Source organism: Camelus ferus, chromosome 24 (genome assembly GCF_009834535.1).
Source record: "Camelus ferus isolate YT-003-E chromosome 24, BCGSAC_Cfer_1.0, whole genome shotgun sequence".
Classification (NCBI taxonomy): Eukaryota; Metazoa; Chordata; class Mammalia; order Artiodactyla; family Camelidae; genus Camelus; species Camelus ferus.
The window spans coordinates 3,640,081-3,655,501 of NC_045719.1; the positions used below are offsets into that span (position 1 = coordinate 3,640,081).

The 15,421-nt window shown below is 45.7% G+C and overlaps 1 protein-coding gene across 5 annotated transcripts in view; it reads left to right on the top strand.

The window, feature by feature from the left end:
• LAMA1 (laminin subunit alpha 1) overlaps positions 1-15,421 on the top strand; it is a 125,546-nt gene that overhangs the window by 32,207 nt on the left and 77,918 nt on the right. For 4 of the 5 annotated variants that reach the window (XM_032467505.1, XM_032467504.1, XM_032467501.1 and 1 more), the window contains exons 4-12: positions 5,393-5,635; positions 6,614-6,793; positions 7,625-7,714; positions 8,612-8,729; positions 9,616-9,794; positions 10,426-10,531; positions 12,842-13,002; positions 13,925-14,065; positions 15,122-15,295. In XM_032467505.1, coding sequence (XP_032323396.1) covers positions 5,393-5,635; positions 6,614-6,793; positions 7,625-7,714; positions 8,612-8,729; positions 9,616-9,794; positions 10,426-10,531; positions 12,842-13,002; positions 13,925-14,065; positions 15,122-15,295 — 1,392 coding nt within the window. The remainder of the gene's footprint in view (positions 1-5,392; positions 5,636-6,613; positions 6,794-7,624; positions 7,715-8,611; positions 8,730-9,615; positions 9,795-10,425; positions 10,532-12,841; positions 13,003-13,924; positions 14,066-15,121; positions 15,296-15,421) is intronic. The other variant, XM_032467503.1, reaches the window with a different exon arrangement.

Below are 15,421 nucleotides of genomic sequence, written 5' to 3' on the forward strand. Positions count from 1 at the left end.
TGGAGAGGAGGTCTGGCCTGTGTTTCTTTCTCACTCACATTGGATCTTTTGGAAAACTCTTTAAGACCTATTGGGTTTTTCCCTATTCAGTCTTGATCTTAACTATCTCAGCACTACCCTCTCTCACAATTTCCCGACACCAGCATCCAATTCCATGATCTTTTCATCCCTGGTGACCTGGCAACTCCCTGGTGTAGGGTCCTCTGATGGTCTGAAAGTTTCCGCATGCTGCAAATACCCATGCCTGTCCAGTCCCTTCCCATCTCTACACTCAAGCCAACCAGCCAGGCCTCCTGCCGCGTCTACACGCTCCGTGCTCTGGCCCCACAGGGTCCTGCCTCTGTCTCTCTGCATCTTTCCTCTCCTTACCTGGAAGTCTCCTGCTCAGTCTCCCCCTCTTTTCAGAGACCCTTCAGGGAAGTCTTCCGTGACCCCCAACCCTTCTCCAGACCAGACTGGCCTCCCCCAGACACCTTGAAAGCCTTCTGTCCTTCTCCCAGGGGACTTGGCCACCTCAGTCTTCCCATTAGAGCATCCAAGCCACACCCACCATGTCCTCCACCTGTATCTGTGGCACCTGCCAGGGTCCTGTTACAAAGATGCTCAAGCAGTGTTTATTGGATGACCCTCAAGTGATAAAGTGTTAGGAGGAGTCCTGTGCTCTCAGCCCCCTGTGTCCCCGGGGGCCGCTTCTCTGAGAGTAACATCTCTGCTGTCCCTCCGCCTGTCCAGGAGAGCAGCAGCCGTTTTCCTACCTGGGAGACGAGCTGCCCCTGTTCCTCTGGGGCCACGTCTCTGCTTTTCTCTTAAGCAGACTGTTCTCAGGATCTGGACCCACAGGGCAAGGCCGCTGAGCAGGTGTGCACTTGCCCACTCAGCCTGTGACACCAGAGGCAGAGGTGACTGATCTCTGCAGCCACCGTCTAGACCACCCTGTCCAATGTCGCTTTTACTGGAATATTGCTGACCCTTCACTCTCCAGGACAAATTTCTGAGCCTCCTTCCACGGTCACGGGGAGAGGAAAGGAGTGGTATTTACTGCCACCTGTGCTTCAGTGTGGACAAACAGGCACAGGATTTTGGGGACAAGCCCAGCATTATCTCGAAGGCCAAGATGTTCATGGGTGAAGACCGGATGGCTCTGGCCACGTGGTGGTTAGGAGTCGGGGGACAGGAGAGGTGCATTTCTCAGGTCCTGGGATGGCTGGTAACTGCGCTGTGCAGGCAGGGTGATCTCTTCTGGGGGCTCGGCTGTCACAGGGCACCTATGGGAGGGGGAACACTGAAGACCCCCACAAAGGGCATCTGGTGACATGCCTGGCTGTGCGTTTGAGGTCGTTCCAGCTAATCTTCACAAAACTTAGTGAAGTCATCCCTTAGGGAAATTGAACATGGGGCGCAATTCTGGGGGAGATCCGTGGAGCCCTTACACACAGACCCGCCTCTTAACTTCCCGGTTCTGAGTCTTAAGCAGCTCAGCCTGTGCTTGTTGGAATAACGCTCCTAGACACCCTGAGTTGGAAACAGTGGCCCAGGGACAGCTTACCTATGGGCTCTTCCTGGAATGACATTTCTAGTTGATGGAAAATGGAACTCCTTGGCCCGTGTTTTAAGTGCCCCTTTCCCACCTTCAGGGAGCTGGCCCCGTTCTTCTTCGCTCTCAGGTGGGCTCCTCTCCCCGCCTGCTCTTCCTTGGTGATCGCCTGTCTCTCTTTGGCTTCTCCTCAGTGTCCACTTGAAGACTCCAAGCTTGGTTCCAAAGTGAGCATTCCTTGATTCTCTGAGACATGAATCTTAAGAATTTTAAGGAAAGAAACTTACTCGATCTAAATGTGCTACGACTGGTGGCCAGTCCCTCCTTCCTCAATAAAAAGAAAAAGCAAGAAGAAAAGAAAGGGGGAAAAGGAGACTGGATTCTGATGTGTTTATCCTGCACTTCTAATGACAGCACCAAATTAAAAGAGAAACAAACCTTTTTTATCCCCAGTTCTCTTGTCAGTCATGAAGCTGTTTCCTTTGTCTGTTGATTTTTGCATACTGGTCCTAAAATGAGGAGATAACAGTAAAACAGCCACTAAAATAGAATAGAAATGACATTTTAAGATGCCCATGAGATTTACCTAAAATTCGTATCTCATGGGTCCTGTGTGCCAAGTAAACGTCTCTGGTTCTGCCTCGTTTTTGTCGCTGCTTCACGTGGTTATCATTTGATCAGATGCTTCAGTGACCTTCACTCTGTAAAGCCAGAAGTGAGTCATACCTGCACCAGTAATTAGCCTTCTAGTAAATAATTCCTTCTTTATTCTTGAATAATAAGTATTAGCTCAAATGATCATTTTAAATTTTATTTCCTAATCATGTCCTGAGAAATAAAGCTTACAAAGCTTAGCTCGTCACTTTTATAGAGGTAATTGAGCACTGTTATTTATTAAGTCAACATAACTTTCTATTTTTTTTAACATAATCTGACTGTTAACCTCAATCACTTTCGCCTGTGAAAAGGTCGTAGTCACCGTGTAAGAGAACACATTCCTCTGTGCGCTGTTTAGTTACGGCCAGGGAGGCAGGTGAGTGCTTCTGTAGAGAGTCCAGCCGGGGAGCCCCGACGTGGTACCTGGGCCCCTGCAGGTCACATGCAGAGGGAGACACTTCCCTGACTGAGCACATGTGGAACTCACTTCTGATATTGGATAAGCAGGCTCTGTGTGTTTTTCTTATCTCTGTGCCTGAGGTGGATTTAACACGTTTAAGTCAAGACTGAGGCCCACGTGAAAAGTCCTGTCTGGATGGTATTTGGTGGACGTGTCCTTTACTTCTGTGGCCCCATCTGTGTGCATTCCAGTGATCGTTAACAAAGGCCTCCTGGTGGAAAACCCTGATGAAAGCGGATTTGAAAGTGGCTGTATCAGCTGCAGGTCTGGCAAGACCTCAGTGACTCCGAATGGACTGAAACCCTGTGTCATCAGTTTGTGTTCAGCCAACCTTATGTGAAGGGAAAAGGCAGCTTAGTCGGCAAAGGGGCAACAGAAGTGTCATGGATTTCCTCTGGGCAAAAGTTTCACATTCTATACGTTAGCAGAGAACCCCTCACATTTTCTGTATTAGGCGTGAAGACCTGCTTGCCGTCGCACAACTGGGGAAGCAGACTTGCTCGTGATAACTTGCTGGGGCCACCAGAGCACATTCCAAAGACCAGTGGCTTAAACACAGAAATGTATTTGTCACAGTTCTGAAAGCTAGGAGTCCAGGATCAAGGCTGGCAGGGTAACTCCTGGGGCCTCTCTCTGTTGGTTTGCAGGTGACCGTCTTGGCACCGCGCCCTCACTGTGTGTGGACATGGGGGCGAGTATAGTGGATGCGCCAGAGTGAGGCCCCTGGTTTCTCCTGGGGACCTGAAACTCAGTGGTTTGTATTTTAACCTCTCTGTACATCAGTTGCCTAAGATGTACAATGGGAACCACAGGAACTTGAAACTCACGGGGTTGTTTGGGATTAAATGAGATGATACGCTTGAAACTCTTAACACGCATGAGGTGGACCTATTGGTTCTTTCCATTTTCAAATGTGAAAGTGGAAAACAAAAGGTAAATTCCATTCGTAAATGACCTTGACTTCCATCCCCGTCAGATGGGCTGCCTGATCGCACTGTCACTTGGCACCTCCACTTTGTAAAGTCTGTTTTAACATCTTCTGCAGTGGTCCATGTGCTCATAGAGTTCTCTTTTTGTGATGAAGCTATTTGCAAAGCAGTTGGACAGTGATGGGGTCCCTCCAGTTAGCTCGGGCATCCATATGAAAACCCAGTGGAAAGCTGTTTAGGATGGATTCCGTCCTGGTGTTCTGGCACAGTGCCAGATCTTTGTGGGGGTGAAAGTAACCGCCCCCACGCTGTGCAAAACCCTGATGTTCTTCAGGACTAGTTCTAGAGGAGACAGTAAGGCTGACTGCCAGGTGTGTGCAAGAAGTGTTTGGCATTTCAGTAGCATTAGACTATAGTAAATCAAACATATATATAAATTGTGGAATATGTGGATTATAAAACTGAGGGAAAGGGTTTTTAAAAAATAAACTCACAAAAAGAAAAAACATGTAATTATGTTCATGGGAGAATTTTCTGGAGATGTTAGGCTAGGGCAAAATAGTCTTTCCATTATTTTAATTTTTACAAGTGGTTTAAATGGATGAAGGTGGTTCTAGATTTTTAAACATTGGACATTTAGTTCCAGATACAAACATTCATAACAGATACACAACTCCTGATTTTCCTCATTATTGAAATCCAAGAACATTATTTTGCTTTTATTGTGCTTTAGAAACAGTGGTTGTGTTCTAGAGGAGAATTGCACATGAACGTGGACAGGTAGAACATCACACATCTCTTGCAGACTAACTTTTACTGGGGTACATTTCTCATAGGTGAACATATTTATTATGAGACAAAACTGTCCTTGCCGGGGAAGAACTGTAGATGAATGCAAAATATTTTGGTTTATGGTGGGTTAACTTTAAGGAGCTCTTGTATCCCTAGAATTGGTGAGGACTACGATGAGGAGACACTTGAAACAAAAAATAAAAAAAAAATAATAAAAAGCCCAGAGGCAATACAGTTGGAATTATCCAGTGTGTAGTCTTTTCAAATTGGCATCTTTTACTTAGCTATATGCCTTCAAGTTTCCTCCATGTCTTTTTGTGGCGTGAGAGCTCTTTTTTTTCTTTAAGTCATGGAATAATATTTCACTGTATGGCTGTATCGCACTTCAGTTATCCATTCATTAATGGGAGTTTTCTGTTCACTTAGGGAAATACCAAGGAGTGTGACTGCTGAGCTGTGTGGTAGGAGTATATTTAGTTTTGTAAGAAGCTGCCAAACTGTCTTCCAAAGCGGCCGCCCACTCTGCGTTCCCACCAGCACCGGGTGCAAGCTCCTGTGGCCCCATGTGCTCGCCAGCACTTGGTGGTGTCCGTGTTCTGGGTTTTAACCATTGCAGAGGTGTGTCGTGGGCTGACTTTTTCCCTCATATTCAGATATGTTACCTCCGAATCACTGTATTAGAAACACATTTGACACTGCTGTCTGTGTAATACCACTATTATCATTCAGGATCTGGATGGAGAAGGACATTGGAAACAGGAAGACAAGCACTTATGTTAATATTAAGACTGTTCATAATAACAGTAATAATAATACACATTTATTTGTGAGTATTTTTTGAGTTTATTTTGAAAACAAATGCTACCAGGAAAACATTCAGGAGATACATCTCTGATGAACACTAACAAGCAGTTATCCTCAAAAGCGTTAAGAGCCACTGGCCATCATCGAAGAGGCACTTTGGTGTTTGAGCACTTGCTACTGATTCTCGACTGAGACTTTTCAGTGCCTTTGTTCCAGGTCTTTCAAGTTGCTTATGTCATCATCAAAGCTGCTAATGCCCCTCGCCCCGGAAACTGGATTTTGGAGCGATCTCTGGATGGCATGGAGTTCAGCCCCTGGCAGTTTTACGCAGTTAGTGACACGGAGTGTTTGACTCATTACAATATAACTCCAAGACGGGGGCCGCCCACTTACAGGGCCGATGACGAAGTGATCTGCACCTCGTATTACTCCAGGCTGGTGCCACTCGAGCACGGAGAGGTACTGTCCCCCACAGGGAGGTCTGTTTCTTGTTCAGAGCCCCCAGCTCCAGTGGTAACTTGGCGGGGAGCCAGCATGGGACACTCCTGGCACAGGTCACCGAGCTGTCTCTTCTGACTCTCCACCTGCTGTGGTTCAGCTAGCATTGAGGGTGTCTGCGGATGACTCACGTCACCACTGATACATTTTACTTTATTGGTTTCTTCCCTTCAAGGAGATCCCTCAACCTTCACTCTGCTGTGATGTAATAACTCCATCAGATCCCCCTCAAAACGTCTTTCCATGACACCAGGGCAGCCATATTTGTTGAAATGTTAAAGAGAGAGCTAAAATGCCTCTAAGAGACAGAGCTCCTGGTTTTCTCTCTGAAGTTCTCTCCAGCAGTGTGGAGGGATGGAGATGGATTGTGAGGTCTTCCAGCTCAGTGCTCTACATGCCTGGGCCGCACACACATCATCAGTCAGCACGTAATCCAAAGCAACCCATGCCTTGGTAGCATCTGGCTTGATAACATAAACCTGCAGGAACCCTTCAAGGGCTTTTCACAGCAGGTCCTCTGCCGCAAGTCTTGCGTTGTTTCAAGAGCAGAGGAGAATTGGAAGAGCACGAGTCACAAAGCCTCCTGGCACTTTTTCTCACTGTCCCCAGTCTATTCATCACACTTAGAATTTGTTTCAGAGAAGTCATAACCTATTGATACGTGTTAAAATGCCCTCACCGCCCTGGGAGGAGAAGCCCTGCTGAAAGGTTTCTGGCCAACCCTGAGACACTGGGGTGAATAATAACTCCAATAACCCGAACACGGGCTGTGATCATGGTGTTCACAAGTGTCAGTGAACATTAGGCAGATTTCTTCAAGAACTTGGTTGTTTGGTTTGACTTTAGATAGTATCCATAAAGATTATGTCCTGAATTTAAACCATCAAGGCTATTTTTTTGCATGCCTAAAATTATATATATATCTGTCTTTATCTTTAGATTCATACATCACTCATCAATGGCAGACCAAGCTCTGATGATCTTTCACCCAAGTTGTTGGAATTCACTTCCGCACGATACATCCGCCTGCGATTACAGCGCATTCGAACCCTCAATGCTGACCTTATGACCCTGAGCCACCGAGACCCTAAAGACCTGGATCCTATTGTTACAAGACGAGTAAGTCCAGCCGGGCTCCTGACCGTGGTGGAAAGTTTCTGTTGTTTAAGACTTTTCTCCCGAGGTTGGCCTTTTCTCTTACGTTATTGAAGATCATGATACGTGCTCTGCTAAAAACGCCACCTTTAAACTAGGCTCTGAAGTGATGGTTCTGAAGTGACGTCCTCAGGTCCCTCACCGCACCCATCCCATGATGCCGGCATGCAGTGGATGTTGTGGTCATTTCTTCACATTCCAGTCTGGCTCTGTATCTGATCTCTGTTAGCTGCAGGCTTTCCATAGAAATGCCTTCATTAGACTGAAGAAGCTATTTTCGGCTCCTGGCTTGCTGAGTTTTTACTGATGCTGTTGCGTTCTGTAAAATGGTTTTTGTGCATCTAGCAAAATGATCCTATGATTTTCCCCTTTTTTCTGCTAATGTGATTTACATTGATTTTTGTGTGTTAAATTAACTGTACATTTCTGGGATCAATCCTACTTGGCCACGAGTTATTCTCCTATTTATATAAGGCTGTATTCAATTTAGGAATATTTTTTAGGGTTTTCAGTAGCATGGGTTTTGAATATGACTGCCTTGGTTTAAGATGCTGCCAAGTTGAGAAATTCTTGTTAAAATCCTTTGGTTTCTGTTGATGAAGTAATTTGAACATTATTTATTTTAACTGAACACAAATATTTTATTTATATTTACTCGTGCATGAAATATAATTTAAAATGTGTGTCTATATTTTATGTTACCGGTAACAGCTGAGATACTTGTTGGAGTGCCAACATTTTTTCACTGAAATAGAAGAGGTTTTAATGTCTGTTTGTGCCTCTCTTTTCCCCTAGTATTACTATTCAATAAAAGACATTTCTGTTGGAGGAATGTGCATTTGTTATGGCCATGCCAGTAGCTGCCCATGGGATGAAACTACAAAGGTGAGTTTTAATATTTCACAGTTTACTGAAACTTCAAATAGAACCTGTAGCTATAATGTTTACATTTCACCTTGTTATTCCAGGCATGTGCTGAAAGTTAGAAAATCATGCCACAGAAAAGATTTTCAGATAATTTAACTGGTTTCATTTTTTTAGGACAGTTTCATTTTGCTTTGGTTGGAAAAGATGTTTCTAATTAAATCCTTTTCATGAATTTTTTTGGTTAGAATAGATACAACATTGACCATTCTAATCATTTTAAAGTGTTTAAATTTTAAATTCAGTGAATTTTGAAGATCTCTATAATGTAGACAGTCAGGTGACAATCATGTGCAGTTAGACATTATGTTTATATTTTTTAAAAGAAGGACTCCCCTCCCCCCAGTCTCCCCCTCTCTCATTTTTGTGGCGCTGCATCAGGATAAAATAAAGCTGACCTGCTTGAGCACAGTATTGAGTGATTAAGATGGCATCCTCCTTTCTTCTTTTAAACAACTTACATGAAGTTACTTCTCATTTGTTCCCAATCTTTGTGATAGTTTAACTCTTGATAGGATTATTCTCTTATTGATGCTGAAAATATAGAGATGAATATCAAGAAAGTTATTAATAGAAGCTCCTAAACCTTTCAAGTCAGCGTATCTCTTCTGGAAAGCTTCTGTTAGTCTGTATTTTAGCGTTGCTTTATTCCTTTGCATTTCTGTTTGTAACCAGGTCATAATGTGTATTTTTTCCCTTTAAAGATTAAATAAATGCCAGTTTGCTTGTAGATCACCATATATCCTCAATTGTAACCTCTTGCCATGTGTTTGACTGTGATGGGCTCTTTTTAAAGTAAAATTAAGTAAAACGTACAGGTACATTTTTGGGTGCAATCCTGTGTTCCTTACTGTCTAGAAGTTTCAGTGTCAGTGTGAACACAACACCTGTGGCGACAGCTGCAGCCGGTGTTGTCCTGGGTACCACCAGCAGCCCTGGAGGCCCGGCACCGTGTCTTCCGGTAACACGTGTGAGGGTGAGTCCCCTGAGAATTACAGAATTTATGGTGACTTCACATTTGTAATTAGTAAATAATTGGTTTTCTATGATATTCAAGAAGCTCCCAAAGCTGCAGACTACCTTAATACAGTTTAAAGGATTGAGATTTAAATTTATCATTATGAATTTGCTATTATGGCTGAATTTCCCCTTCCCATATGTTCACTTATTCTTTATTAATTTGAATTTAAATTTTAAATAGGCAATATATTCACAAGGTGCCAATATCTACAAAATATGAAAAAGTATCTAGTGAGCAGCATTACTTCTGCCGCATCTCCCTCCTTCCCACCTTTTATTATTTCCTGGCACATTCTTCCTGTAATGCTTATGCAAGCAAAGGAGTATTAAGACATTCCTCCACCTCACAAGGCCCCTGCATGGAATCTGACATACCGCTCATGTCATTCTGTGCACTGCTTCCATGTGGAACAATGTATCTGAAGGAAGGTCTTTCCCCGTGAGCACTATGGGATGCTGACTTTAAAGACATTTGCACGGAACTCCTTTATACAGATGTAACAGTCAAAACAGATACCTCTCCGTGGATATTTTGGTTGTGACCAGTCTCTTGTTAACACAAGCGATGGTGCGGTGATTCACCTTTGTCACTGACACGTGAGCAAGTATTTCTGCAAGAGACGATCCCAGAAGATAGGTTGGTGGGTCAAGTGGGCAGGCACACATCTAAGTCGCATATGATTCCCCAGTGCCTCCGTGAGATTGCCCATGTCCTACTGAAATTACTTGTTCTATAATTTTAATTTAATTCGTGGTCCTCAACACTTACTTAGGGAGACAGGGCTTTTCTTCACCTAGGACGTGGTATATACAGTAACTGAGAAGTTAAACTCTTCTCCTAGAATGCAACTGCCACAATAAAGCCAAGGACTGTTACTATGATGAAAGTGTGGCACAGCAGAAAAGAAGCTTGGACACTGCCGGGCAGCTCAGAGGGGGAGGGGTGTGCATCGACTGTCTGCAGAACACCATGGGGGTCAACTGTGAGACCTGCACCGACGGCTACTACAGACCGCACAAGGTGGGGGCCCAGCTTCCCGTCACCCCCAGGGGGAAAGAGACGTACTCTGCCGAGTGTCAGGCTCAGCGCTGGGGACTCACTCCCTTTGTGTTCTCGTTACGCTGGTAGGGTTCTTCGGATATGGATTTCCTGCCCTGCCTGTCCTGTTTCCTTGCTCGCTCCGTGCTACCTCACTTGAACGGGGGTGGGGGCCCACTGGCCGAGTGATCTCAGACTTCTGTGATGCTGACTGTCCAGGCAGAGTCAGCCCGTAACTGCAGCAGCTGCATCTTGCCCAGAGGAAGTGCTCAGTCCTCAGCTGTCTCGTATGCAGCTGTCACGGGAACCCCGTGGTGGCCAGGTCGTGGGAGATGCTCTTACGTGGCTCCAAGAGACGGCAGAGTGAGGGGGGCCGGCTAGCAGTGATCACGGAAAAGGATGACCCTTGGCCAGTGGTGCTAGCTGCTGCCACCATCAGGAAGACGTTTGGGATTTTCTGGCTTGGCCTCCACCCCCTGGGTGCACAAAATCATTGGGACAGTCACGTGTGGGATAAGAAGCCAATGCCTTGTCATTGATACTATGGTTCGTGTTAATACTAATGTTGCTGTTATTTCGAGTAAGGTGATCCTGGACAACCTCTGCTTTTCAGGTGTCTCCTTATGAGGACCACCCTTGTCACCCCTGTGACTGTGACCCTCGGGGGTCCCTCAGTTCTGTCTGTATTAAGGATGACCATCATTCTGACATACACAGAGGTGAGTACTTGATTCGTTTTTGTGCTTGTAATTGATTTGTGTGTGTGTTTAAGATTTGTACCTAGGGAAACTATATTGTAGCAATTTGGTGATACGATTCTCTGTTTATTCTTTTGTTCACTAAATATTTATCAGTATTTGACAGGCAGTTTTCTACGACCAGGAACATATGTTTGAATAGGAGATCAAGGTCCCTGCTCATAGGCAGACACTGAAGGAGCAAGTACACGTGTAGTGTAATGCTAGGTGGGGGTCAGTGCCACGGGCATAAGGCAGAATTAGCAGTCGTGACAGGAGGGAGATAGTGGGTGGAGACGGCAGTGTTGGGGTGACGAAATGACATTTGAGAGGTTAATCGAGCATTTGATGAAAGGAGAAATAAGGCTTGGTTTAAAGTCATGTGCGGGACACAGTAAATAGCAGTCACTTGATTCAGCTCAGAAGATACGGGGAAGGCTTAGCGCACATCATCTCACAGAGCAAGCGAATCCTCCAGGTAGCTTTGTAAGTGTCAGTGTTCCTTCTGTTTCAAAAACTGGCAGATTGACTGACAAAGACCAGAGTCTCCTGAATAGGTTGCATCTCTTCAGAGCCTTCTGCGACCTCCTCAGATACTCCCTCACTAGCAGTTAAAATGGGTATCAACCAGGCGGGAAGGGTGCACTGATGATGGGGCCCGCTGGCAGCATGGACAGTAAATTACATGACTGAATGATTGTTAACGTGGGAGCTGTGACGAGATGATGATGATGGTGGTGATGGTGGTGATGATGGTGATGATGATAATGGTGATGGTGGTGATAATGGTGATGATGATAATGGTGATGGTGGTGATGGTGGTGATAATGGTGATGATAATGGTGATGGTGGTGATGATAATGGTGATGGTGGTGATGGAGGTGATAATGGTGATGATGATAATGGTGATGGTGGTGATAATGGTGATGATGATAATGGTGATGGTGGTGATAATGGTGGTGATGATAATGGTGATGGTGGTGATAATGGTGATGATGATAATGGTGATGGTGGTGATAATGGTGATGATGATAATGGTGATGGTGGTGATAATGGTGATGATAATGGTGATGGTGGTGATAATGGTGGTGATGATGATAATGGTGATGCTGGTGATAGTGGTGATGGTGGTGGTGATAATAGTGATGACAGTTACCCTTGATTGGGTTCACCTGGAAATGCAGATCATTTTAACTTTCAACCATAGCAGATAAAAATAATTTTGCCCATTTAACGGGCAAGGAAACTGTAACTCAGAACATTTAAGAAACTTGACCAGCATACACAACCAGAAGCTGTCAAAGCTGGCATTAAAAGCTAAAATAGTGCTTTTTGCCCTCTACCATTTGCTTTTGGGCTTTTAAAATAAAATATGCTTTATTTTGTGATATAACGGACTGCCATACAGTACACCCATTTAAAGTTTACAGTTCACTGTTTTTCAGTGTATTTGTGAGTGCAGCCATCACCACAATCGAATATGAGTACATTTTCATCAATCACCCCAAAAGAAAGCCCCTTATTCACTGGCAGTCCTTGCCTATTTCCTTCCATCCCCTCCTCCCCCAGCTCTGGGCAACCCTTAATCTACTTTCTCTCCATAGATCTACTTATTCTGGACATTCCGTATATAGAAACATACACTATGCGGTCTCTTGTGACTGGTTTCTCCCACTTGGCATAATGTTTTCAAGGTCCATACCTGTTGTAGCAGGTGTCAGAACGACATCCTTTTCACTGCTGAACAGCACTCCGTTCTGTGCATATTTAATTTCTCCCTTCATCAGTGGATGGACATTGGGGAACTTCTGACTTTTCAGCTGTTGTGAATAGTGCTGCTATAAACATTCATGTGCAGGTTGTTTAGGGGGGAAGTATGTTTCCATTTTTCTTGACAACATACTTTGGAGTCGTATTTCTAGATCTTATGGTAACTCTATGCTTTAGCATTTTCCCAAATGGCTTCAAAAGCTCCTGCACCATTTCCCACCAGCCTCTTCATCTCCCTTTTCTTCCTTTAAACCAGGGGTTGACAAACTATGGTCCATGGGCCATATCTGGCACCACTTGTTTTTATAAGTGGTTTTATTGGAACAGAGCTGTGTCCACCTTTTTATGTGTTATCTATGGCTGCTCTCAAGCAATACGGGCAGAGCTGAATTGTTGCAACAGAGACTCTGGCCAAAAAGCCTGAAACATCTTCTCTCTGCCCCTTTACAGCAGTAGTTGGCCGACCCCCACTTTAAGCCTCTCCTGCCTTCCTGCTGGGTCACTGCCATTCTTGTCTTCCAGGGAAGTGGCCAGGTCAGTGTCCCTGCAAGGAAGGTTATGCGGGAGAAAAATGTGACCGCTGCCAGTTTGGCTATAAGGGTTACCCTGCCTGTGTCCCCTGTGACTGCAATCCAGCTGGCAGCTTGAATGAGGAACCCTGCTCCGAGTCTTGTCTCTGTAAGGTACGTCTGGAGGTTAAAGCCATCTCCGAGTTTCCTTTGAGGTTTCCTGAAAACTGAACGCATTCCATTGACTCAGATGGTCAGTTCCTGAGCAGAGCATTGAGGATTAAGCAGAACCACCCCCTCCCCACACCTTCCTGAGAAACATGACTTTATGTCACGGTGAACTGGCCACAGAATATGTCCTTGGACTTAGACACGTACCTGATTTTCTTTTTTGGTGCCTTCTGGGCAATGGCCAGATAATCCAGAGGCATTTCCGTGCCTTCCTGGATGAGACCAAATACTGTATTTCTCAGGCCTTGGCTTCTGCCTCTTCTGTGATGTCCCTCTCCAGCTTTATGTTTAGAGGAGAACCGGGCAAACACTACATTTCTAAGAACATTAGTTAAAGGCAGATAGATTAGTTTGGATTTCCCTTAAAAAGGAACTGAACAATGATAAGAAAAGCATTAATCTGATGCAAGAAGGTGTTACTCGAGATTAATAGCTATCTCCCTCGTGAATCATTAGCCTTCCAGCTGCGTCTCCTTGCTTATTCCCACGTAAGCAGAGTCTTGGGCACGTGTTGCATATGGTGGAAAATACTCTTGAGCATCTGTTGGGAAGACAATTACATAGTCCTCTTCAGATCTTGAAGGATGCAAACAGGGATTTAAAACAAAACAATATGAAAAAGCCATTTAAATATAATGAACGAGCTCTAGGATCCCTAGCTACAGCCTTGACTGCAGAATCAAATGGTAAGTATTTCAGAATAGCTGGAAATAGTGACATCATGAGGCTTCACATTTACTCTGAGCATCTGTTTATTTACTGGTATCTCTCGGTCAGCAGACATCTTTCCTGCTAATATCATGTTCATGTCACTTTATTTTGTCTACCTGTTGACTTCCAAAGTTGATTTTACTCTGACCTGCAGGAAAACGTGGAGGGGAGACACTGTGACCGCTGCAAGCCGGGGTTCTATAACTTGAACGCAAGAAACCCCCAGGGCTGCTCCGAGTGCTTCTGCTTTGGTGTTTCTGACGTTTGCAGCAGCCTCTCCTGGCCCATCAGTCAGGTGCGGGCCCCTTCCCCGAGCCAGGACTTGATAAGTGCACCGTCTCAGATGAACTCTCGAGGTGCTGTTAGGAAGCCATGAGCTGTCTTTTTTGTAACACTGATCTCACTGTTAGGACAGACGTGGCATGGATTGAAGGCTGCCCGCTACCAAACTGTCACTAAAGTTTCATTCTAGTTCACGAGTTTGTTCCCACGTACATTTCCCATCGAAGCAGTGGGATACTACAGTGTTGTAGAGTGCGTCGTGTTTAAATTTCTTCTGTGCAGCAGTGCATCAAGTTGTAGGGTCAGATCTCACCCACCAGCCCCACCGGTCTCAGGCCAGGAAGCACAGGAGGACGTGAGGACATGTTCTAGCTCAAGGAAGCTGGCAAGGGCGAGACAGCGGCCGGTGGTGCAGAGATTATGAAAGCAGGCAGGGTCCCCTGCCATCTGGGGATCGGAAGGTGTTGGGGGAATGAGCCCGGGGGGGTGCTGATTGGGGACTGGGGAGGACAGCCTGATGGCCGGAGGTAGGCCTGTTCCCAACCCTCCTCCTTTCCCTCCCTCCTTACCGCCCCCTGGAGAGGAGTGGGGGCCACCTGGGGAGAGAGGGTTCTGATCAGTACTTGCAAATGGGGGTGGGTCCCTCTGGGTGCTCTCCTGTCATCTCTACGCAGGCGACAGATTGAGGGGACAGAATCTGGAGGTTATTTTATACACTTTCCAGCATTTGGCTAAAAAGCCGGGGGCAGCAACTGAGAAGTCAGAGTTAGCAAAAGACATTTTACTCAACGCATTTATTGGGTTCGTTGCTATTCTTTAACCTCAGCTGTGTGTCCGTGGCCTTGCGGTGCTGCCCCTCTGTTTGCTTACCATTGACCTGGCTTTGGGGGACACGTGACTCATCCTCAGTTCTCCCGCCCTTGGACTAGCAGAAGGGCCACCGGGTGCTGACTCCATCCCTGGCCAAGCTCTCTGGTTCTCTCTTCACTGTGAAGACATTAGTGCTGGGCTGAGTGAAACCTAGGTGGCTTCTGTTTCTTGTTCTGAAATTCTTGGGTCTTTTGTTAAGGTGAAAGATATGTCTGGGTGGCTGGTCACCGACTTGGTCAGTTCCAGGCAGATCCCGTCTCAGCAGGACGCACTGGGCGGGCGTCACCAGATCAGCATCAACAACTCGGCGGCGCTGCAGAGGCTGACGTCCAAGTATTACTGGTCCGCCCCGGAGGCCTACCTCGGAAACAAGGTACTTCGGTGACCTTACTTCTGGAGGTGTTACCTCCCGTGATGGCGTCTTGGGCAAAGACTTCAGAGCGCTTCAAGGAAGAACTTCCCTTGGCCTTCCAAGTAGTCTCATTGGTCTCGGGTTTGG